This window comes from Hirsutella rhossiliensis, assembly GCF_020360975.1.
Source record: "Hirsutella rhossiliensis strain HR02 chromosome Unknown scaffold00004, whole genome shotgun sequence".
Taxonomy (NCBI): Eukaryota; Fungi; Ascomycota; class Sordariomycetes; order Hypocreales; family Ophiocordycipitaceae; genus Hirsutella; species Hirsutella rhossiliensis.
In genome coordinates, this window is record NW_025408670.1 from 2,541,244 (window position 1) to 2,564,760 (window position 23,517).

The 23,517-nt window shown below is 58.8% G+C and overlaps 8 protein-coding genes across 8 annotated transcripts; 2 read left to right on the plus strand and 6 right to left on the minus strand.

The window, feature by feature from the left end:
* Nucleotides 1-72: 72 nt before the first annotated feature.
* On the plus strand, nucleotides 73-657 carry HRG_04469 (uncharacterized protein; the record flags this gene model as incomplete). Its single annotated transcript, XM_044862940.1, has 2 exons — nucleotides 73-143; nucleotides 207-657. The coding sequence occupies 2 exons, from the start codon at nucleotides 73-75 to the stop codon at nucleotides 655-657; spliced, it is 522 nt and encodes a 173-aa protein (XP_044721554.1).
* Nucleotides 658-777: 120 nt separating this feature from the next.
* HRG_04470 (phosphotransferase enzyme family domain-containing protein) lies at nucleotides 778-1,665 on the minus strand (the record flags this gene model as incomplete). The annotated part of the gene is made up of 2 exons (XM_044862941.1): nucleotides 778-1,106; nucleotides 1,275-1,665. The coding sequence occupies 2 exons, from the start codon at nucleotides 1,663-1,665 to the stop codon at nucleotides 778-780; spliced, it is 720 nt and encodes a 239-aa protein (XP_044721555.1).
* Nucleotides 1,666-2,081: 416 nt separating this feature from the next.
* On the minus strand, nucleotides 2,082-3,149 carry HRG_04471 (uncharacterized protein; the record flags this gene model as incomplete). Its single annotated transcript, XM_044862942.1, has 1 exon — nucleotides 2,082-3,149. One exon carries the CDS (start codon nucleotides 3,147-3,149, stop codon nucleotides 2,082-2,084), a length of 1,068 nt encoding a protein of 355 aa, XP_044721556.1.
* Nucleotides 3,150-3,550: 401 nt separating this feature from the next.
* HRG_04472 (acetyltransferase (GNAT) domain-containing protein) lies at nucleotides 3,551-4,663 on the minus strand (the record flags this gene model as incomplete). Its single annotated transcript, XM_044862943.1, has 1 exon — nucleotides 3,551-4,663. The coding sequence occupies one exon, from the start codon at nucleotides 4,661-4,663 to the stop codon at nucleotides 3,551-3,553; it is 1,113 nt and encodes a 370-aa protein (XP_044721557.1).
* Nucleotides 4,664-6,127: 1,464 nt separating this feature from the next.
* Nucleotides 6,128-7,059, minus strand: HRG_04473 (glycosyl hydrolases family 16 domain-containing protein; the record flags this gene model as incomplete). The annotated part of the gene is made up of 2 exons (XM_044862944.1): nucleotides 6,128-6,779; nucleotides 6,833-7,059. The coding sequence occupies 2 exons, from the start codon at nucleotides 7,057-7,059 to the stop codon at nucleotides 6,128-6,130; spliced, it is 879 nt and encodes a 292-aa protein (XP_044721558.1).
* A 9,857-nt stretch (nucleotides 7,060-16,916) lies between these two features.
* HRG_04474 (phosphatidylinositol-specific phospholipase c, X domain-containing protein) lies at nucleotides 16,917-19,360 on the minus strand (the record flags this gene model as incomplete). The annotated part of the gene is made up of 5 exons (XM_044862945.1): nucleotides 16,917-17,094; nucleotides 17,193-17,870; nucleotides 17,922-18,661; nucleotides 18,723-19,265; nucleotides 19,337-19,360. The coding sequence occupies 5 exons, from the start codon at nucleotides 19,358-19,360 to the stop codon at nucleotides 16,917-16,919; spliced, it is 2,163 nt and encodes a 720-aa protein (XP_044721559.1).
* Nucleotides 19,361-21,321: 1,961 nt separating this feature from the next.
* HRG_04475 (uncharacterized protein) lies at nucleotides 21,322-21,826 on the plus strand (the record flags this gene model as incomplete). Its single annotated transcript, XM_044862946.1, has 2 exons — nucleotides 21,322-21,395; nucleotides 21,625-21,826. The coding sequence occupies 2 exons, from the start codon at nucleotides 21,322-21,324 to the stop codon at nucleotides 21,824-21,826; spliced, it is 276 nt and encodes a 91-aa protein (XP_044721560.1).
* A 324-nt stretch (nucleotides 21,827-22,150) lies between these two features.
* Nucleotides 22,151-22,715, minus strand: HRG_04476 (uncharacterized protein; the record flags this gene model as incomplete). Its single annotated transcript, XM_044862947.1, has 2 exons — nucleotides 22,151-22,567; nucleotides 22,623-22,715. The coding sequence occupies 2 exons, from the start codon at nucleotides 22,713-22,715 to the stop codon at nucleotides 22,151-22,153; spliced, it is 510 nt and encodes a 169-aa protein (XP_044721561.1).
* Between the last annotated feature and the right edge of the window lie 802 nt (nucleotides 22,716-23,517).

Genomic DNA, 23,517 nt, shown 5'->3' on the forward strand with positions numbered 1-23,517 from the left:
CATATGCTCATTGTGCCGAAACCCTTTGCCTAGAAACATTCCCGACTTCATCTGTCCAGCAGACTACTGAAAATGGTTTCAAACAAAAAACGACTGTACGTTGCCCTGTATCCTAGCGGCGTGGTCAACAATGAAGAACGAAGGTAGACAGCGCGGCTCCCATCTCACCATCACCCCCTGCCCCGGGCTCATGGCTCTCTTCACAGATACCACTGGGGCTTCCTCGTCGGCCCAAAGATTGAGAACAGGCAGCAAGTTCCCGGCATGCGCTACCACGTCAGGAACCTCCCCATCCAGGGCTGGGCATACGAACAAGTCCGCCTGGACAACGTACGGAGCACCAACAACCTCCTTGCCCGCATCGCAATTGCCAAGGTCGAAGACGAAGAGCGTCTCGTCAGAATTCTGCGTGAGATACCCATCGTTCAAAATGACCCCAGTTGGCGATGCCGCACGTGGGTATCCAACGCATTGGTCGGGATAGCAAAAGACGGCCAGGCCGTTGGGACGGCGCAACTGGACTGGGCTCAGATCGAGACGCTAGCCCGCGAATATGTGGCTGGGAAAACGGTATCCGGAAGATATTCAGTGGCCGAGGATATGGCAAACCCCAAGCCAACATGGGATATGCTAGAAAGGCGAGAAACTGTGCCCTAGACTGTGATAGGGGCTCTTTCTAACCTGGAGCTTTGCCAAATGTGCCTTCGACCAAGTTCCAGCACGGTTTCCTAGATGACTAGTCGTGTCAAAAGGGACAACGCTTGACGCGTGTGTTGCTCAAAAGTCTCCCCACCACTTCTGGCGTGTGATTTCCATCTTGAGCTCCTCAGGGCACGGTTCGAGAAACCTATCAATCGTTTGCTGCCACGATTGACGAATTCTGTTTCCATACCACGCCGAAGTATACTCCCAGTAGTAGGGATACCACCCTGCGAACTCCCAGTCAATGATGCCGACGACCTGGTCGCCACGGACCAAGATGTTGAAGGGGTTGAGGTCTCCATGCGTAAACACGGGAGGCGGCCACGGTCCATCCTGCTTGGCGGCCATTCCTTTGATATCCTCCCAGTCCTGTTCGTTTACGTTTTCGTGGTTCGCATGCTCTCCTGGCCTGAATCCATCACGGAGCCAGAGGTGAAACTCCTGCGTCGTCTTAAAAGGTCCAAACCTTGGCCTGGACCGAGGAATGCGGGAGTCACGCAATGAGGCACCCACGCAACTCTCGATTCCCGCATCCGGATGGGGCGTGAGTGCTCTCAGCTCTCGTAACATACCCCGAAGCTGCGCAAAGATGGAATCGAGATCTGACTCAGACAACGTCTTCCAGGCTTCAGGGAGAGACAGGCCCTGGATGCGTTCCATGACGATGTAGGCGCGGTTTCTGTGGACAAAAGATGAGAGCACGCGCGGCACGGGTATGGAGGTTTTGGCAGCGATGAAGCTCAGGGTTGCGGCTTCAGTGAGGTGAACAACTTCGCTCGACTTGACTATGAGGTGCTTCGAGATGGGGACACAGGGGCCATCGTGTGCGTAGAATCGCGCAGTAGTCTCAAGCGCGACAAGAGTCAAGAAGCGGCGGAACCATGTGTTGTTGATGGCCAGGTGTTGAGCCTCGTCGTGCTGGGTGGCTGTACTGTCGACTGGTGGAACGTACGGCGTTGACATGGCGAGGCCTTGATCTGGCAGCAACTACAAGAAGCGGGCCTGTTGAAGCATTTTTGGCTTTTTCCATCACATTTTGCATGGGCGGAATGGCCGAGTCGACAGCCGGTGATGAGTAACTTGATATCCAGAAACAAAGAGGGAGACGAGAGGCGAGGTTGTGGGAACAGTGAGAAGTTGGAAGTTGAAAACCAGGCTTTGTCATTCAGCCCATGCTTAGTCATGCAGGAACCTTGTTTCTCTTACTCTTGCCTACCCTGCAGAGCAATTCAATCTCTACCTCGAATATCTCAACTTCTCCTCTGTACTTGGATACCATTCAAACCCCGAGTCTCGCCACCATGTCCAAAGAGCAATGGAACCTCGCTTGGCATGAGAAGAGTCACAATGGAGTATCGACGCTGTGCTGACATGTTCCGTCACAACTCAAGCACAAGGCTCGCGCCATTCTCAACCTGCACCACGCGCGGCTCTTCCCCTGTGCCGCAAGACTCGTCACCTTTGCGCCCAGTCTCCTCCTCCTCCAAGGCCCACGGCAGAGTGCGAGGCGTGTCCACTGTCCGGAGCAGTCTCATAAAGACGCCGGCGTAGTTCAGCGTCGAGTGGTGCGACGGGATCCAGTACTTTGCTCCCCCGATTTTCCGATGCAAGGCCAGCCCGCCTTTGGCACCCAGCGTCGTCATGTAGCCAAAGGTGTGGCTCTCTTTCAGGCCGTGCAGCATGGCCAGCTTCTTGGTCGCCGGCTCGGCGTCGAGAAATGCCTGCAGCGGGCCCGCGTCCAGCCGTGTCCCGTGAGGCGAGTTCAACAGAGCTTCGTGCGTCTCGACTCCGGCCTCGTCGAGGTGTGTCCAGATTATGGCCAGGCAAAAGTTGAGCTCTGCATGTCCAGGCAGCCGGAGCGGCGTTAGCCACCCTGGCAAGTTGCCTCCTGGGTGTAGTTCCGGGCTCCGCCACGACTTTGCTGAAGCAGGCAGGTCATGGATCAGGGCGATGTTGCGAAAATGGCCCCAGGTCTGTAGAATTTTGGCTGCTTCAGGCGTCGCAATGACGGGTATCTGCTTGTCAAAGGTGCGCAGCGTAGCTTCGTGCAAGTGGTCGAGATAATGAAAGCCCAGCAAGATGGCATCGATGGCGCCACGGTAGCCCGTCTCCGATCTGTCCTCGCTACCAGCTTCGTCTTTGCTCGAATCGTCCCGAGCAGCGTCTTCGATTTCACGAATGAGGGCCTTAATGGCCGAGACGTCGCCGACGGCCGGCGGCTGGGACAAGGTGATGTAGATGAACCAAGAGCTGAGCACACTCGTAGCCCCCGCGAGCCACGGCTCGAAGACGACGTGGAAGTAAGCTTTGCCCGCTTTAACAGCCTCATCTACCGGACGAGGAAACGACATGAGCCAGGAATTGTCGCCGTTGAGCGACGTCATGATGGGCCGCAGGGCCCGAGGCCGCAGCTGCGCCCTGAGGGTGGCGGTTCGTGAGGCATCCATGAGGACGAATCACGATTGCTAACAACGGGGGTTTGAGTCGTGGAAACTCAGGCTCGGCGAGCAAACGAGGAGCGATGCATTATATACGAGGCAGCGGATGCACGTCTAAATAACGGCTGCGATTGACTAGTGCTTACTCGAGCCAAGACGGCGAGTCGACCCCTTTGCACTCGTGGCTGTCTGCTGATGGCGAGATGGACGGCACAAGGTCTCGGAGGCGCCATCAACTGGGCGGCCATCACACGCAGCTCGCCCCTCAAAGTGTCCAAGTGGACAGGGGCAAGTTGGAGGGTCGACAAACAAGCTCCTCGAGACACATCAAAGACACTCGACACGCCCCTTTCACTCCGCCCACCGCCGCGAATCCTCTCTCAGGCATACCAAGCATACAAAATACGCCCTCACGACCAGCCGTAAAACTGCGCATCCACCAGGCCGCCCTCGCGCTGCTCCCCCCCGTGCCACCGAAGACACGGCACCATGTCCGGCCTCTCCTCCTCGACCGTCCGCGCGCCCTGTCCCAGCTCCTCGACCAGCAGCGCCGCCGCCGCGACCGTCTGCTCGGCCGGCTCCCACACCACAACCTCGCGAAACCCCAGCTGGCTCGCCTCGGCCGCCGCCATCCCGAGCACCTTCTTGATCTCCCTCTCCATGCCGCGCACCCGCGTCGAAACGAGCCGCCCGATGTAGAGCCTGCGCGACCGCAGGTCGTGCGTCCACCACACCCACGCCTCGGTGCCAGTCTCGCGGTTCTTGGACGTCGCCCCGTGCAGGCTAGGGCGCTCCTCGCCGGTCTGGCGATTGGCAAGGTGCTTCTTCTTGAGGATGCCGGAGCGCACTATGTGCCACCTCATGAGCCTCTGCGTCGGCATCAGCTGGGCGTGCGTCTTGCTGTTGCCGTCGTCGCGGAGCCCCGAGAGCCGGAGCTTGGCCATGTTGACGTCCTTCTTGCCCAGCTCCACCAGCCGCGGCACGCGCGTGTACTTGAGCTCGTCCGTCTCGAGCGGCATCTCGACGAGGGCCTTGCCGATGACGATGCGGAGGTGTCGTGCCGGCTGAGGCGTCCAGCCCAGGCCGCCGTAGAACTCGGGCCGCAGGTCGCTGTAGAGCACGCTGAACTCGATCCTCTTGACGACCTCGTCCAGCGTCTGCTGTACCTTGCTCAACAGCATCGTCGCCATGCCCTTGCGGCGGTAGTCGGGCAGTGTGAAGATGTCGGTGACGACGGCGGCCCTGACGGGCCTCATGCCCTGGCCCGCGTTGACCATGGCGTCGCGCAGATACGTGGTGCAGCTCGAGATGATAGTCTCGGGCGCCTCTCGGTCAAAGAGCACCCAGTATGCCGTCTGGCCAATGCTAGCCTCGGTCTCGGACAGGTGCATGTGCAGGTCTTTGTAGTCGCTTGTCGACAGCGGCGCCGCCCACATCTGGCTATTGTTCTCAAAGTGCTTGGTGATTTGCGCCGGCGTTGCGCGCTGGTAGACGAAGCGTGAGTCCTCGTTGTGCACCAGCATCTTGGTCCTGAAGCGGGCGAGGCCTTGGTGAGCAACGCCTTCTGGAGGGATGCGATGCGGGATGAGGACCAAGTTCTTACTTCTCTCGACTCTCAGTCCCGCCTCCCGCCGAAGACGTCATAAGTGCCAAGGGAATGATGCAAGCAGGTGGAAACTGTGACGGGGCCAAAGGCGTGGGTGCTTTTGACGAACGAGGGAGCGATGAAAGATGAAACATGGGCGGCGAGGAAACGGATGGTTTTGACTGCTCAAGCAAACGCCTCGTGCCCCAGGCAACCGGCCAGCTGCTCTCTCGCTGCCCTGCCACGCGGACTGAGTGCCCCTTAGAAAATCCGCACAACGAAACAGGCCGTCATCGAACACAACCTGCCCCAGGGGCGCTGCTTGTTTGGTGAGGACGCAAACTCTCGAGAGATAACAAATGTATCATTGAAAGGAAGGCCGCGGTCAGGTTCAAGGCGGTTGAGTCTGTCGAGAAACGGCATTTCTCACCGCTCGGCCCCAAGGTTTGGCGAATCGTCTCGGCATCGTCGTCCGAAATGCCCAGGAACCGCTTTATGTATCCCTCGGCACCGCCAATCTTGTCTCTCGGATGCCCCATCAAGTCCATCATCACGGCTGTATTATTGCCTATCATCTCACGCAACCCAGAGCGTCGACGCTAATCTCCGACAGGCCGCTGCTCGAGGCAAAGTGCTCGATGGCCAGGCGCAGCGGCTCCTCCCGGGAGGGCCCGAGTCCGACACGCGGGCAACCTGTAGCTGCGAGCGGAGCAGCGCCGGCTTGAGTCGGGCATGTAGCCGGGCGTGTCGGACCGGAACACGGTGCGGGGCTTGATATGGCCAGGGACAATGGCCTCGAGGTCTCGCAGGATCATCGAGCCGGAGACGGTGATGAACGGGGGAGTGGAGAGGGCTTGTGTGAGCTGTCCCGGCGGATGGATTCGTCCAGGGGATTTCTGTAATGATTGCGAGCAGCTTGCTGTCTGGGGTTGAGGCTGATGAGTTGTCGTGATGAATGCTGTTTGATGGCATGTTACTTTGACGGTACAAAACGACTAGCTTCCCACTCGGGACGGCAACTTCCGGTTACGAAGTAATTAGCAAGCAATTATAAACATCTTCAAGCTGCGGCTCAGCGGGCTCTTCGTACGGCTACCCGTCCACCTTGGACGAGGCCGTCTCGCGCCTACCAGCGAGCTTTGAGGATCATGTGAGGGTACGGGTCGGTGCTCTGGGTATTGACGGGCGTGAAGCCGTTGTCCAAAGTTCCAACTGCATTGCCTCCATCGATCTGCTGCTCATCCGCTCGTGAATGAGGTGACCTGGGACCTTCAGTGACCCCCGGATGAAAACCGGGTCCAAAGCGGCTGGACTGACTTGCTTTTCTAGCTGGCTAACAGAGATCAACCTTGACGTCTCTTCTCAATTCACCACGCTGCATCGGCAGACCGAAGCCATCCACTCAATATGTGTTCCCCGAAGGCGTGGCGTCGCTCTCCCAGTCCCGCTGGAAGCGACTCCACCCCCCGTTCTCGGGCTCATCCGCCATGAGGAGCGTGTGCACGACATAGTCGTACGACCCGTCGGCCGGCGTCTTGCCCTGACACACGTTGCCCCCCATGGCGACGTTGAGCAAGACCGTCATGTCCCGCATGGGCCGCGTGCCCCCGGGAATCTCAGCCTTCATGACGGGCCGGCCGTCAATGTACCACAGCAAGCGTCCCTGACCCGGCCGACCGTCGGGCTGGTCCCACGCGAAGTCGTAGCGCACGGGGCGGCAGTGCATGTCGGGGATGTTTGTGCCGAGGACGCGGTGCTTGTGCGGCTCGTGGTGGAAGCCCCAGTGCAGGCACGACTTGTTCTCGCGGTCGCCGTTCCACGTCTCGGCAATGTCGATTTCGCCGTCGACGGGCCACGAGAAGGGCTCTTGGGGCAGTAGCCAAAAGGCGGGCCAGATGCCGTCAGCGCAGGGGGCCACGAGCACAGCCGTCAGCACGCCTCTGTCGCGGGCCAACGTCTTGCGGCTGACGAGCCGGGCCGACGTGTAGCGCTGCTCGGGCGAGGGCGAGGCGTTGTTGGCGATGGCGCGGATCACGAGATGGCCTTCGGGCGTGCTGCTCCGGTTAGCAAGCACAGCCACCCACGGCCACGGCGGCGTGAGACCAACTGAAACGAATTGTCGGCAGCAGCCGTGTAGTGCTGTAGCTCCTGGTTCCCCCAGCCGTCGGGGCCGTTTCCAATCTTGGCATCCCACTCGTCGCCCACGGGCACGTCAGGCCGAAATCGAGGCTGCCAGTAGGCCTGGTTGGCCGCAGGAGCTTGCGCCGGCCGGGACTGCGACGTCAAGCTATCCCACTCGTCCTTGGCCCGCTTCAGGTGGTCCTTCCAAGGCATCACATACGATAGCAGGGGTAATATCAAGAGTCTTTGTCGATTCGCGGGCGGTGTGGATGCTACTGCTGAAGGGAGCTTCAACGGCTGTCGTCACTTTTCCCCGCAGCCAAGGCGCGTTAGCCGCTCCACGCTGCTCGCCTACCCTGTACCGCAAATCCTCCGAGCCCCGGTCAGGATGGATGCGAAACGAGAGCCACCTACTACCATCAATCGACTGGACGCCGTGCCGTCGAGTGTAGCTGTTTCGTTTAACTTACATCATATAAATGTGTAAGGACGTCCAATCACACCTTCCGTACTCTATAGTAAAGCTCGAATTCAAGCTAGCCAGGGCCAACTCTCTTTTGCCCCGGTCGTGTCAGCTCCCGGCTCTCGCACGCAACGACGATCCCCTAGCGGCATCACATTCCGTGTGTCGAGCCCAAGAAACTAGAGCCAGTGCCAGGGGACAAGGACGCGGAGTGGACGCTCCGTACCCATAGAATGATGCTCTGCGTTGCCCGGCCACAACTTCAACTCCCAACGAGCTGTTGCGTCCTGCAACAAACTAGAGACACGGAAAGACAGGACTGTTCCTTGCTACACCTATTAAACCCTTGAGTACATCTCCTGCTAGGGACTATGACAGCTTCCAGCATCCAACCCGGAACCCTATGCCCTATGTTGCTGTCATGCATCCCGCGGACCGCTCCTCCCTGGGTCAGACAAGACCAGCAGGCTGCGGAAAACGCGTCAAGACGATGCAGAAAAGCCGGCAATGTCGTGCCATTTCCAGCTTCTCGTGCCCCTCGTGTCATTCGTTATAAACCAACCCCCCACCCCCCGTCCCCCCCCCGTTCCATTGTCAGGGCAGCGTAGAATGACGTGTAATAAGATTGCTGAGAAATCGCGCCTTTCCCATCGTCTAGCTGCCCAAAGCATCCCATCGCCAAGGTGCTGCTGACGTAGCAGGCCCTCGCTTGAAATTAAGGCGCGTCCAACAATGGCCGCAGGCGCTCGTCTGAGCAACATCCTCCATGGACCCCTCACCGGGAGGGAAGCCCGAGCTGCCATTTGAGCTACTTCGTACCCCCAGCTCTTATATTTCCCGAAAGGCTGGCGTGGAACACAGCATGGGCCCTGAGGCGCCTTGGGGACGGTGCTCGGCGTCGGCCACGCGTCTGTCATATCTGACAGCTCACCATTTTCGTCCCTTTTCATCTCGCAAGATGTACCTAACTAGAGCAGCTCTAGCATGGCGAGCCTTGAAATAGGCTTGGCCTCGATGTAGTAAACGTCGGCAAGACCAAGATCGAGACGGGGATCAAGGGAGGAGAGAACTGAGGTTAGGTATTGTCTTTGATGTATATATGCATGCTCAACGGGGACTTGCCGGTAAACCACCTTTTGGTTCGCCCAGGCACGCTTGGAAGCCAAGCACATAATTATCGTGCACCTCATATAAGAATTCTTTAATCTTTACATCACCATTGTTTGCTTCGTCTTTGGCTTCTGTGGTCCTGTCATGCCTGAACCGTTGAAGACCGACTTGACACGCCCAGGACCCCTTCGTCTCTACATACAAGCAAAGCATGCAGTCCAGCTCATTCCCCAATGACCGATTTGGCCTGCGCGTTAAATGCGAGGACGGGATGCGACGCCACAGAAAGCCGAACAACGTGGCTCCGCACCTCCCTATTGGGTCTCTTCGCTCTACCGTTTCTCCCGTCCCTTCGGCTCGCTCTGTGTAACCAGATCGTGCATCAGTCATGCACTGGACTTCCGCTGTATCCGGATTCGGGAATAAGAAGTCTAGCTGGACCACCTCATGACTCCATCTTCGCCCGAGTTCCATCCTCGCCCGAGCCCCCAAGTTTGCGTGTTTGGAGGATTGGTATGGGAAACCTCAATACCTTCCAGGCCCCTGGGCTCGGGAACAAGTCACCATTTATACATATGCCGTCTCATTGCAAGAGTTTGATGCGTCAGATACTACATCGCTCGTCGTGTTGACGGGATACAGTGGGCTCGTCGATGCCTCTACAACACGGCCAAAACACCTGGCCTCCTTATGCCTCGCAGCTCCAATACCAAGCTTTGCAGATGGCAAGAGGATCAAAGACCGGGGATCATATACCGACGAGAGGCATATCAATGCCTGCCAACGCCTGTCCATCTATGACGTGCCTCAGAAATAGAAACAGACCGCGGCCTGTCTCCTGAGGGGTATACTATCAAGTACAAACGTCAAAATCGCCGCTTGAAGATGGGCTCTGCTTGGTTCGAGAGTCAGATTTGGAAAGCAAGTCTTTTGGTTTCTGTTCCAAAAGATGCTACATCGGAGATTTCCCTTGTTGGCGGTGAGACATGCGGGCCGAGCTGCTTGGCCTGGCCCAAATTTAGCAGGATATTTAACCATGACGCCTCAAACAGACGCCCGCCCCTCCTCCACCCAGGACCTCAAGTCAGATGGGTCCTCGGCGAAGTGCGTGGAATTTGCTCGTAACGCATTTATTGCTATACTCTAGACACGACACTGCCATACTTGTATAAGGCGGGCCATTGGCAGCTTCATTCCCACGCACCAAGGGATTGCGCCGTTGTCGGTGCCGTGTCCCTCTCTGCCCAGTTTTGTGACTCCTCAGCTGGATGAGATCCGTAATGCACATGCCGGCCAATGATTGAATATCCAGCTCTAATCCAGGGCGAAGGTGCCATGGCGCATGGCCTTTTGCCACGGGCACAAGCTCGAATCATCTGCAACTTTTTGATGCAGGAAATCCGCCACGGACGCCGGTATTCCACCGCTATTGGGTTTCCAGCCGACTTGAAACCACTGTCGTGGCCTGCCGCTTTCCGGACGACGTCTTGATATGGCCCTGGCCCGCCTGTAGCGCCACAGGCAATGACCTGGGGGCCCAACTCGCTTCGCGCATCAGCACGACCTGCGGCCTTCAGCCCCTTGGCGGCGTTGAACGCCCTCGAGAGGTAGCTGTTGAACTGGACCTGTCAGCGGCCGTGATTGGCGAAAGGTGTTGCTGTAAACGCACTTAACCACATGGGGTGCCGCATTCCTTGCAGTTCTTGCCGGGGATCACCCAGACCTCGACGCCTTGGGCGGAGCATTTCGGGCATCGAATGCCGGGCAGCTAAAGTCTTGTCAGATTGGGCGAGATTTTGGTAGTAATTGCGGCTGCGGACCTTGGCTGCCTGCTCAATCATGTTGACGACGCCGAAAGATTTGGGTCTCGTGTCCGTCTCCCACACTCTTGACATGAGGGCTCCAGGTGTATGAAGGTCGGGCAGGTAACAAGGCGGAATCATGGCAGGGCAACGGCAGCGAGGCCGAAATGGAGGTGAAGACGTCGAGTGGAAAGGCCGGAGGAGTCGTCCAATGAGGCCAATTTATACCCAAAGACTTGAACGGTGCAGCAGTGGTAGGAGCTATGGATGAAGGCGGCAGGGACCAAGGACGAGGTATATGGGACAGTCTCAAGTGCTGCGTCTGGTCGACGGAGAAATTAGGAAATAGGTGTCGTCATGGAGCTGTGGAACAAGTAGAGGGTTCTGTCGTGGACCGGTCAAGAGGCGCGAGGTTGTGTAAGTGTCAAAAAAGAGCAGATTGGGTGCCAGGGGAATGATATCGAGAGCCGGTGATTCATAATAGGCCGACGGCGTGGTACAGGGTGTGGGGGCCGTTGGCATTTATGGTTTTAGGAATCCGAGGAAGGGTCAAAAGGGAGGGTGAGAGGGGGGCGTGCGCAAAGGAAGACGGAGTTGTCGAGCTGGTGTGCGAGGAACCAAGACTCTGGTAGCTGGGCCGCGCTGTGTCACTGCCGTGGACCAATGCAGGCCGCCGGGATCTCTGCTCAGTCGGATGGAGCAGACCTGTCATATCGGCTGTGAGACGCCGCCATGTAGGTAGAGGGGAGCCTCTTTTGGGGGAAGCGAGGGAGGGGGTGTGTGGGAATGACTTGCGCACACACAGGAGTGGTGGCGTTTTGGCTCGCCCTTTGGAAAGACTGTGGGTGGAGCAGCGATGGCTTTCAGATTTTCTCGGTTGGGTCGAGCCGGCAAGAGAGGACCCGGATCGGGAGGTTAAGACTGTTCCATCTTGCTTTGTCTCTCGGCCATGTAAGTACTACAAGCTCTGCCGGGATCGAGGTTCCTCGGCTGTCAGAGCTTAGATGCTACCGTGCTAGCAAGCAGGGGACCCCCTCCTCTTGCTGGCCATGTCGATTGGGGCGGCGGAGCTCTTGCGCACCAGCTGGTTGGGTTGCAAGAAGAGGGACGGGAGCCCACAGGGCTAAACAACTCAGATTGACGCGGTTGGGGCCGGGGGAGGGGGAGGTATCGTAAGGGGGTGTCGAGACGGGGCGAGGGGAGGGAGGGGCCAAGGATGGGGAAGACGAAGGGCAGCATGCTTCCTCTTCTGCCTCCCCCCCCTCCCTCTTGTACTCCGTTTGTGATTCTGGATTCGGCGGCGGCGGCTCGGGCGACGCAAGGCGGGGAGTGTACTTGGGGCCAGACGATTGCCGATGGAGGTGGGCTGTGAATGGATCGAAAAACGTCGACTCTTTTCTTTTGTGGGTGAAAAGAGCAGGAGAGTTGGCTGCTGCAGGTACCAAGCGCAAAAGTAACGCTACGGCGGATGGAGGGTGCGTCTACAGGCCGCCGGCTTACTAAGGCAGTGCATCAGCCTCCTCGACGGCGCCTGGTAGATTTCTACAAGCCTTGGGCAGGCCAAGTACCTTGCATAAGCACTGCAGACGGTGGATGCCCCAGGTACCTCGGCAGGTACTGCGACTGCATCCCTGCTGGCTTCGGGAGAGGGAAGGCACCCGTCCGTCAACCCAAGTTTTCCCTTGATGGCCACTTAACACTCTCCTCCTCCACCATCATCCACCCGACAGACGGCGGCGGCACCGGATACCGGGAAACTAGGGCACTGCCCCGTCATCTCCCACCGACTGTCGGCTAGGCTAGCTTCTCGGGCTGTCACAGAACACATGATTCGCTTGGTGGCCCTCGACCCGGCGGCATTGCTGACGTCGTGTCCAGACTCAGGCGCCTTTCTTTTTCCAGCCGACCTGTCATCCGCCCAAGCCAACAAGCTTCACTCGAGCTCTTGTCCGACGGACGCCCGGCCATCGCTACCCGCGCACATGGACGGACCAACGGTGCTCGGAGCGCGCGCCTTGTCGCCTTGGCACGAATTCCCTATGCGTGATGTACGCTCGCTTTCCTGCATGTCGGCGCATGCATCTAGCCATGTACGTACGACATGAGATTGTGCCATCTTGCGCTCCCTTTTCTCTTCCGTCTCCCGCTGTGGTGGGAGACCCTCCTGCACCACCTCATTGGCCTGATTCTCAGCCGCCTATGCCGTGAAGCTGGCCAACCTTGAAGACCCCCTCCTCGCGCAGCCAACAAGCTTCAAAACGCATGGCTTCCGTGTTACAGAAGACCATCTCACGATGTCAGCCCGACAAACAATCAACCCAAGCCCGTTACCCCGTCCACCAAGGACCCCCAGTCCAAGTCGGCACTTGGCCTGACAATTCCAGATGCTGCGCCCCTCTGTCTCGCCATGCAATGCAGCGCTGCTTCCGCCGGAGTTTTTCCCAGCGTCGCCGTCGACGAGATACTGCCCCCCTGTCGCCCCGAGCCCTCCAACCCGCGCCCCTTTGTTTTTCTGTCTCTTATTCCTTGCTCACTTCCCTTCTACCCCCTGTTGCCTCCCCACAATGATCCTTGCTTTTTGGGGCCACGTCCCTCTCCGGCCCAATCTTTTGTTTCTGGCCGTATCCAGATATAGGATTTCATTCACCCCCCTTGTCCGGAGAGTGACCCCACGTTGGAGCCTCTCTCCAGAGCCTCGGCGAAAACCAGCAATCAACTTTCTCCTGCAGCTCGACCCAGCAGGGCGCCTTTCTTTTCTTTCTTTTTCGCAGACCGAATGCTCACACTATCGGATCGCTTCGAGTCTGTTTTCCAAAGCCATGTTTGCGTAAAATCCCATCCTTCCTGCCGTACCACCCCTCGACGGCCCGGCTGATGATGTTTGCAATACCACATTGAGGTATGGCGCTCTAGGCCCCAGGCTAATCATAGCCCTGTATAGCCGAATGTCTTTTCGACGCCCCCTTTCATTTGTCCACGGCAAACACCAACGCATTGGCCGAGCAGAGCGTGAGGCTGGCGCACCACATACAAGCTGTGCGGCTTCGGACCTTCGGCCCGATGGACAGCCGCGGACTCGTTGCCGACGTAACTGGCACCGGGGCGCGGTAAAGTCTCCGTTGCTCATGGTCCAACGCCGCGGGAGCTGCGGGCGACTGGAGACACAACCATTTGTGTTAATCATCCGACCCCGAGGGCCTGCACATTGGTGACACGTAACGCATCGACAAAGGACGGTACAGTACATGGAATATGACAAGATCCCGAGCCAATGACGCACCTCGCCTTGCACTGTGCTGCAAGCAAACCAGAGAGGATCAGTTACAGCCTTCTTTCCTCAGATGACTTGTGAACTCGGTGTCAGGTTCGTGACAAGAACCGCCGGTTTTGACACCCCAAGCCGGGGGGGGGGGGATTGAGCATCGGCAGTCTGTCTGGGACTTGCAGCTGACTAGCCTTGATAGACTCGCCACCGGGGCCAAGTGATTTACTTTTGGCCGGCAGCCAGCTTTGAGCAGACACCACTTTTCAGATACTTTGCCGAGACGGCGGCACACAGAGGCTAGGCCCGTGTTCCACAGCCTTTTTGGTGATGTGCAGCCGCCGTCGCCTGGGCCCACCGGATCCCCGTCCTGTAGGTACATATCCGCATATCGTCCGGCACTGACCGGGGGAGAAGAGGACGTTTGAGCGTGCTGCATCCACAGACGACCTGGCGGGAAACGTCAGCCTGCACCTTGGATCAAAAACACAACCCCTGGTAGCACGTCTCGGCTAAGGCCCGTTATGGCATAGTGATGGCCGGTCCCCTCGCTTGCGTGTATCCGAGTACGAAGTACCGCTTCGCGAGAAAGCCGATAGTCTTCGGGCGTCCAGCTGGCTGAGCAAGGCCAAAGCAACAGTATCTGCCGGAGCGCCTTCTCTGCGTGCTCACTCTTCAGGGCTCTGGACCCCTCGTCGAAGCAAACATGCCGTCCAGCGCTTGCTGTTTCGCAGCCTGCACCACTCCCCTTCCCGGATGGCAAAGCACTAGGCAATCGTATGGCACGCAGCGCAGCGATCTCTCGATTGTGTGCATGACGTGCTGCGACATGGCCAGAGACTCGTCTAGGACTCCTTGACACCTCCAGTCAGCATCAGTTCCCGACATGCACGTTAACGCGCCGAAAATGACGAGAATGCCCAGGCAAGCCCTCGGGTTCCCGGGTGCTAGCAAACCTGTGACCCGGCAGCCCAGTGCGCCCGCGTCCACCGGAAGCGAAGCGTCACACTCGGCATGAGAGGTGCGTGACGTTGAGCCTCGCGTTCGGGGTCCCAGGAGCATCATCTCTTCGCGGCACCGCGACGCAATCCAAGTGTCTGTACCTGAGTTACTGCATGCTAATCGCCTCGCTTGCTCGAGGCGAGCGTAGGGGCCCCCTAACCTGCTTCTTTTCTCCCGCAACAAGAGCCGACATGAAGCCGTCAGATGATAAGTCAGATTCAGGTGCACCAGGCCAGTAGGCAGCGACCCAAGCTCCCAACCATTACTTTCTAGCAGTTGAGCTTGTCCGACTCCCGCCGACTTGTCTTGGGAGCTGTAGCATAACGCGAAAGATTCTCTGCCTTTTGCGCTGCGACAGGCCTTGTCAAACACGGGTGGACCTTGATGGCGTCCACCTAGCAGATCCACCCCCGCGATGTCTCAGCTTTCGACTTTTCGGCCGAGTTGTTCTTCAGCAACGGCGTATCACAGTCGCACTACCAGGTAGGGGCCAAGAATTAAAGAATGCCTGCAAACAACCATTGGCTTTTCGTTGCGCTCATGCTCGGACTGGCAGCTCAAGCAGAATAGCATGGTTGCCGACTTGAGTGCCGAACTTGTGCCCTCCTTTTCTATTCCCTGTTTTCCTTTCCATTTTTCCCCTCGCGAGAAACTCTAGATGCGCGCTTGGAAGCGACTCACTGGCCTTGGCTGTCTAACCCGCAAGGCAATAAGGCACCCCCCTTCCTACGGAACCCGGGTGTCGAGGTGTTGGGACGCATCTTCAATCTCTCCAAAGGCACAGGTGGCCTCCACTTTGACTGCTGCCCTCCCGAAACCAAGTTGCAAGATTCGAGTACGTACATACTGACAATGGGGGCGGGGGCGCCGGGTGTTACATGACAGCATACTATCGACTGACTTGCATCCCCACTAGCAACCGTACAGATGGGAACGAATCATATCTCATCTCTGCCGGGATGCGCTTGCCGTGTCCGCGCGCCATGGGGTGGGGATGGACGTTCGCTTCGCCTCTCTCACGAGGCTGGCTGGCCTCACATGTGCCTGTTCGCTGGGACGCGGTAGTGGCCATGATCAAGAGGCTTGGCAACTGCGACCCGAGGACGGGACGTGTTACTAGGAGAGCATCTCAAGGAGACCGGATCGCAGACGTGACAGACAGCCGCAGCAGCAGCGACCCAGGCAGTTCGACCGAAATCTGATCGGGAGAGGACTTTTTCCTGTGGCAGATCTGAGATGGAACACGGTTGCCGATGCTCTGCCCCCCTACTCTCCTCCCGTCACCTTAAACCAGCCACAGCTAGTCGGGCTTGTGTCGGACAGAGACAGGACAGCCGCCAGGAACCACCTCGTTCCGAAATCGAGAGGCACAAGGGGTGGTTGATTCGTATCTGCGGACGACATGCACGTACGCACTTGCCAAACATCATGAGTCGTCAGGATTCGCCTGGGACGTCCCGTTAAGTGTCAAACCGGGCCCAGAACAGTTCGCCTCTCCTCCCCGAGAGAAAAACGGGGGAAGGCAGCGTTTGGCCGGTGCGTCCTCCCCTCAAGTCCCAGCCACGATCGAGGCCCTGCCAGACACAGACGCGAACGAACCTTGCTTCTTCGCAACCCGGGCCATGCAAGTGACCAGCCGGTCCGAGACGAGGGAATAGCATGGATCGCGCGGGAGAGAGACGAGGCCTGACGGGTCGTCGGAAAGGGTTGCCCAAGGCGTCCGGGCCATGTCGGCAGAAGGGAACACGCACACAGTATTGCGTGCGAAGCCCGTTGGCAGTTCCTTTTGCTGTTGGTCGGGCTGGTCCCCGGGTCTGTGCGAGAGGGCGTGGATCCATGGGCAATCCGCACGGGGCGCCGACACCCGGGGTGCCGGGATCCATTGACGGGGGCTGCGGGACCAGAGGGACAGCGTTCCGAGCCCTGGCCATACAAACTTGCTCTTGCTCCGGACGGGTCCTGCCTCAAGCCTCGAGGGCTGCGGCGAGAGCGAAAAATTTCGGGGGCAAGCAATCCTAGTGTCTCACGCGGGTTCTTGTTGCCATTTCGGTCCAATTCTCTCCGAACCCAGAAATGTGAGTACGGCGATTTCTGTTTTGGCCGGCCCGAGCCGACTTTTTCAACGCCTGGTATGTCGATTGCGTCTTCTGCCACTGCAGTCCTCATTTCGGCGACCAAAACAGGCCGCGGAAGCAATTATGCCGCGGAACAGGCAATTCCCCACGCCAGAAAGTCCTTTTATGCAGCCGAGACCCCAGAAGCAAAGAAACGTCCTCCATTGCAGTATACAGTCATGTCGCCGACTCGGGATTGCTGCTGCAACGGACAAGGCCAGGGAGGCGGGCTGCCCGCCAGGGTGCAGCGCCTTTACGTGTGGCTTGCAAGTGTTCGATGCTTCGTAGAGCCAGAAGCGGTGCTGCCTCGTCGCTCCTCAGCGCATCGTCTTTAAAACCTTGACGAGGAGCTTCCCTCCGGGCACCCGATTCCCATTCATATCCAAGAGCCGAATGAACCTGTAGCCCTGGCGCAGGCGGTCTAGACGGATGCACGCCCACGCGAGCGGTGGAGAGCTGATGATGCCCGTTCGCGATTCGTCATGGATTTGGAACCTGCGCAGGAGTCAATCGGGTGTCAAGTTAATCGTCAGTCGCCTAACCAGGCGGCCCCCGTCTTGTCGCAAGGCGATAGAACGTTCATGACAGCTTACCTGACAAAGCCGAGTTCCTCCGCCACCCTGGATACGTTGAGGAACTGCAGCGTCTTTCCGGACTCGCCAAAGTTGGGGTGGCTGGTCTTGTTGGCGTCCGTACGTTGCTTGTACGAACACTCGGGTGTAAGCCCGTCCTTGTCCGGGCTGCCCACCTTCTCGACGTGGAGCTCGACCTTGACGACCGGCCGGATCGTATTTGCACTGCGGCTGTGTTCGCCCTCGTCGTCGCTACTCGCCGTCGGTAGATTGTGGCCCGCAAAAAGGGTGATGGTGAGGTCGAGGGTGTGTCCGGACTCGGCCACGTCTTGCGTCTCGCTCGACTTGTCCGAGCTCTGGTACCTAGGCGGTTTCAAGACCCATCCCTTTTCATCGGCAAACATGCCCTCATTGAGCATCATGCCCTCGTCCAGGTTCTGCCAGTTCATGGCAACCATCTGGACGCCCCTGCGCCAGAACAGGCTGGGGTCTGGATTGGAGCTATCGATCCTGCGAACTGCCGGGAACGCTCTCATGAAGTAGTTCTTGTTGTGCATGAAGACGTCACGATGATGCCTCTGGCATATTTCCAAGATCCGGTTCTCGCTGATGGAAAAAATGTGCGTGGGCATCTTGGCCTGAGGAGTCCCGAAGCTCTCAAACCGCTCGCTGCGCGTGTACACGGCGAGCTCGGCAAGGCTTTGGCATATGGGGCGAGCTTTGGCGCTCTTTTCGGAGGCTCCGGCCGACGCCGGCGCTGACTTGTCGGGTCGCGGGGAGCGAGGGGGGGCAAGTCGTTCGTCGTCGGATATTGATACGTCGTCGTCGTTGGCACTGGCCGCGAGCAGCTCGGCTGTATCCTGGGCGGCAACCATCTTGGCCGGGGCCCTCTTAACCTTGACGAGAATCTTGTTCTGAAGGGCATCGAGGGTGGGGACCCGGAACCTCGGGTCGCAGCCATCGAGGGGTTCGCTCACGAGCAGGTCTTGCCACACCTCGCGCATAATCTTGACCATGACCTCTTGCTGCTCCACATCGGCGTGGACCTCGAGACTAATGATGATGGGAAGGTGGTTTTCCACAAAGGCGGACTCTTTGATTGCCTCGCAGACCTCGCGGAAGCCGCAGGGCGTTGTCAGCGTCCAGCCGTGGGTGACGATGGGCTCGCCCCGGGGTAGGGGGTGACGAGAGCGAGGGGCGACGGCATGCGAGGCGTCAAGTCTGGCGTTGGAGTCGCGAGGGTCGGCCGGGAACTGGACGCTCGAACGGGGCGAGGCGTCATCGGCGGGAGCGCGGCTGAAAGGGCTCGGGGTGCGGGAACGGCCGGCCGGTTTGTCGTGCGTGTCGCCGACGGTGTCGAGGATGGCCTGAGCCACGTTTGGGAGGGAGCTCCCCGAAGGGCCGCGGGCATGGTTCGACGCGAGGCGAGAAGGGCCCGCATCGCCATTCCAGACGTCGATTTCGATGCAGCGACAACCTCGCGAAAGGGCCTGGATGGGGTCAATAAACGGGACCATGGCGGTTCATGGCCGGTGGAGATCAAGGACGCACGTTCTTGTAGGCCTCGGGGGAGCTCTTGGAGGCCCATTGATGGCCGTCGAGGTAGGTGTTGTGGCTGCTGTTGATGAAGTAGTTTGTGAGAGGCTTGGACAGGTCCTTTTGCCGCGGGGGCGCGACAGCATCGGTGCCGTACCGCTTGAAGCAGACGTAGAGAAACTCGCCAAACTCGTAGGCGTCGCGGTCGAGGGCAACGGAGGGCTCGCCCTGGACGTCGACGAGGAAGCGGTGGAAGCTCGCCCTGGACAGGAGCCGGGCGCCGTCGAGACGCCGTAGCTGGTCGTAGAGGCGGCGGAGGGCCTCGTGCATGTCGGTGCTCATGTGGACGTCGAACTCGGGGGCTCTCCTCCCGGACGACGAGTCGGTGGAGCCATGGCTGGAGGACTCGTCGGCGGCCTTTGCAAAGACGGTGACGCCGATCATACGCCGGAGCAGCTGGACCGACTGCGGATTCGAGTTTCCAAAGATGGACAGGGTGCGCGTGCGGCGAGGCGAGTGGGCGGGATCGCGGTCGCGGCGGCGTGAGCGGTAGCGCTGCTGAACATGGCCGTCTCTCGTCAGCTTTTCCTCTTGGGCGTCTGTATAGCGGTCGAGGTGAAACTGCGTACAAACAGTCCGCACAGCAGAGGCATCGTGGGCCCGTGTGCATCCGTCGTCTTCGGGGCGGCCTCCCGGGAGCAACGCCGTGGAAGGAAAAGGCCTGCTTGCCCTGTGCGCGCGCGCGCTTTCAGACGCGCTTTGGGCCAAACATGGAAGGAAAGGCAGATGGCAGACAGGAATTTTCTTCTTCTTCTTCTTTTTCTTCTCCTTCTTTTTCTTCTCCTTCTTCTCCTTCTCCCCTTTATCTTGGGATCCCCGCCCCCGTGTTTCTTTCTCTGTTGATTTGGTTTGTTCCGTCTCTCGTCCGAATTCACATTTTCGTTGTTGGGCTCTTGATTGGGGTGTCCCAGCTGAGGGTTTCGTACTCTGATTAGACGGGCGGTTTGCGCGACCGAGGCGAGATGGAGGGGGAAATGGCGAGAGATAAAAAAGAGGCGAAGAGAGTGTGGAGGATCAAGGGGAGAGAGAGACACACACACACACCACACACACACCCACACCTCGCGATTGTGTCAGCACGAGAAGAAAAGGGGGACTGGAGGAGCGACCTGCGATGATCGATGAATACAAGAATTGGTACTTCGTATCGAGTACAGGAGGGCTCATGGCTCGTCAGCCTCACGGGCCCGTCGACAACTGATGCGCAGCCCGGCCATATCCTCGCACAAGGAGGGGGAAACAACCGCCTAATGCATGGCAGGCAAATAATAATAAGCTGAGCAGAACGGACGACTAGCTCTGCCTTAGTGGCCGAGGGGCTGCAGCCAAACACTTACTTGGACGCACATATACCATATTATGCCGGCATCCTTGGATCCGCCAGCATAGCTCTAACGCCCCGATTCGTAGCCATCTTTCGTTGCCAAGCACAAGTACTGTACCTCGAGGATATCGGTTCCGCGTACAATGTACATACAGTACAGGGACCCGATACAGTCAGCGCAACGCCGCAGGCACTCGCTCCCGCGTGGCTCGCGTGTCGGGTGGCATGTACCACGACGCATCATGACCCCTGATCTTCCCCTGGCGGTGCCGCTGGCGTGAGAAACGTCCCCCAGGATCCTTCCAATCGGACGGGCCGATGGCTGGGGGCCGAGAGCGGTGGGAGCCGCATCCAATGTCCGTCGAGAGAGGGATTATGTGCTGTTAGTTGGCCAGGGAGGAACGGGGGCCCGGGGGCTTGGGGGCTGCCGCTCCGTGTCCGGCCAAGTGTAGCGAGCGATGGATGAGTGGAAAGAATGGGGAGGGGGCTCTGGGTCGATCCAGGCCGACGCGGCGCTTGCCACCGTGTCATCGCCTTGTAAATGCACATATCCGCATGCACCGTACTCCGTACAGTCCGCCGTCGTTTCGTTTCCTTCGCGCGTGCGTGCTTCGCAGCCTGCTGTCCGTCCCGTGCCAGCATCCCCACCCTGCCCTGCGGACTGGATCCCCCCCCTGCAGGCCTGGATTTCTCCCAGGCCCTCGGGAACAGACCCCGGTCTGCAAGGTTTCTTTCGACTCGCAACTGCCGAGCATACTACTACTAAACGAGATGTCGAGACCGAACCAGCAGGCCGTCCGAGGGAGGGTTCTGTTTAAGGGACGAGGAGGAGGGTTCGGCGCACACTGTAGAGCTGCTTGTGTTTTCCTTTTTTGCAACATGCATGTTCTTCGTGGGATGTAGCACGTGGTGCGCTGCACGTCCTTGTCCTCGCCTCATTATTGCTCTTGCTCACAGCCCCGCGCGTGTGCCGAAAAATTCAATCCTATCCTTGCCGCAGCGGCGCGGGCGTGGGGAACGGGGCGGAGTGGGGCGCGGGCCTGAGTGGGGCCGGTGCCGATGAGGTCATCGCCAGCCTGTCCGCCCTTCCCAAAGTCCATCTTCACTGCAACCGAGCCGCAGCCCACGCACTTGCTTCTGTATACCGCTCAAGGGGAGGTTGCAGCATAATCTCCGAAGCGCACGTAACTACATCACACACACACACACACACACACACACACACCAGCAATGGGCAACGACGGCCACGAGGCCCGCGTCCGGTCCTGGGGCTTCGGCCACGTCTTTACCTGGAGCGACGGGGCGTAAGTGCTCCACGTATATTCCCGTCCCCGTCCCGTCGGTACAGCAACACGATTACACTTTGGAAACTTTATTCCAACGACCAACACCACCCTGCCCTCGTCCCCCTCCTTCCTCCCCAAGATGCGCTGTTCTTACAGAGCAAATGGACACGACGCATACACACATGCAGAGAATAACTCCACCACGCTGACTTCCGTCACTCCCCCCCCCCCCCTTTGTGGCGCGCAGCAACGCTCACTACCCGCCTCACCGGCACGCTGGCTCCACGACGCACCTCATCGTCTCGGGCGAGATGACGCTGTGGTACCCCGACGAGGCGGACCGCGAAAAGGTCACCTACGGCCCCGGGGCCAGGGTCGACGTCGAGGCCCAGAGGATGCATGAGGTTTGGATTGGGCCGCGAGGTTGTACCTACGTCATTGGCGAGTGACCTCTGGGCAAGCCTTGCATGGGTCCACGGAAAGGAGGGAGGGAGGGAGGCCAAGTCATTTACCGTGCAGAATAGCGAACGGGAATGCCTTGCCCGTTGACTACCTGGGCTTCGTGCCCAAAAGATGAGATGTTCTTCTTAACTGTCAACGCAGAATGGGACACGCGCCCGTCAACGTACACACAAGATGAGGCGGCAAGGTGGATTCCACAAGGCAACCGAACGGGTCAGTGAAAGGCCATGTCATCTGCATACAGAAATCGTCGTCACAAATCCAGCCTAGGAGCGCATGACATGCGCTTACGGCTCTTCTCTGCGCACTCGTCAACGCCGCTCGCTGGCCACCTTCTCGGCCGAAACTGGTAGCCTTTCCTCGGCATCGGGGTAGCCCTCAGTCGCCTTGCCGCGATATCCCGTGGGATGCTCCCGATCGAGTCCATACTCGCGCATCGGGTCCGACGAATTCGCGCCAACGCCCTCCAGCCCGGCACCAACCTTTTTCCGCTTGCCCCCGTGCAACTCTTGACTCGTCATTCCCTCGCCGGGATGGCCGTACCCCTGGTGCACATCGGCCGAGGAGGCCCCCGTCAGAGAGTCGAACGCATTTGTGCCCGCGTGGCCAGCAAACTCTCCAACCGGGCCCGGTCGGAAGCTTTGGTTGGCGGGGGCCGTGCCGGGCATGTGGGCTTCGGCGTGGAATTCGGGGACGCGGTCCTTGCCGACCTTGACCCCGGGAGCATGCTGCAGGAGAAATGTGGTCAGTCCGGGTTGTGTTAGCTCTAGCGTCTGTACTTACACCTCTGGTGGTCATGGGCTCAGAGGGCGGGACTCTGCTCCTGAATTCGCCTTGGGCAGCAGTCATGGCTTCGGGGTTCTTGCTGGCAGACATTGTGTGATTTATGATTAGTTCTAACCTTGAGTCAAGGATCGCGAGTGCAAATGGTCAAGGAATTTCGAGACACAGTCAAGAAGAAGGAAATCATGTAATAGCCCTGCTCTTGGCCGGCCATGCCTCTCTTAACTCTTCCACCTCTCACCGACAGCTTGAGTTTGGGACTCCCTCCACCTTTTGGGTGGTGAAGAGCTCTCGATGACGACAAACTGATGTCAAATGGGCTGTTGTGGGCGGAGAGGGGGGCTGTCGTGCATTACATCATTCATACAAGAGGCGAAACAGGCGGCTATTCGCGCCGTCGTCCAATGGCTCGAGACGCCACAAGCGCTCCGATCCATCCTGTACTCCGCCATGCGGTTTCATAGATGAGGCGAGAATCAAACGGCGGCCGGAGCAATCCTTCCGAGCTTGGTGCGTCGCGTCTACTCGTTCCATGGGGCAGGGAGCAGGCGCTTGTTGGACTCTTTGACGGAGCGCGCCTGAAGAGCCCTCGGATCGCGTCCAATCGCATCCAATCGACGATGGTGCTGGGCGTGGGCCATTCTCGGACAGACGGTACGGAGTAGCACGGATGACTTTGTTTTGGATGGTTCAACGGACCTCAGTTGCATTGAACAGCTGTTGAGCCGCGAGCAGGGGCCCATGCGTTCCATGACGGATCAGCAGCGACGCCTTGCCGCTCCCGACCTTCCCAGGCGGCAAAGTGGCGCAGGAATTCGTTCTGTCGATATTCTGGGGCGTGGGGAAGCAGGCCTGGGGAAGCAGGCCTGAGAGCCAACGTCCGGGAGCAACCAGC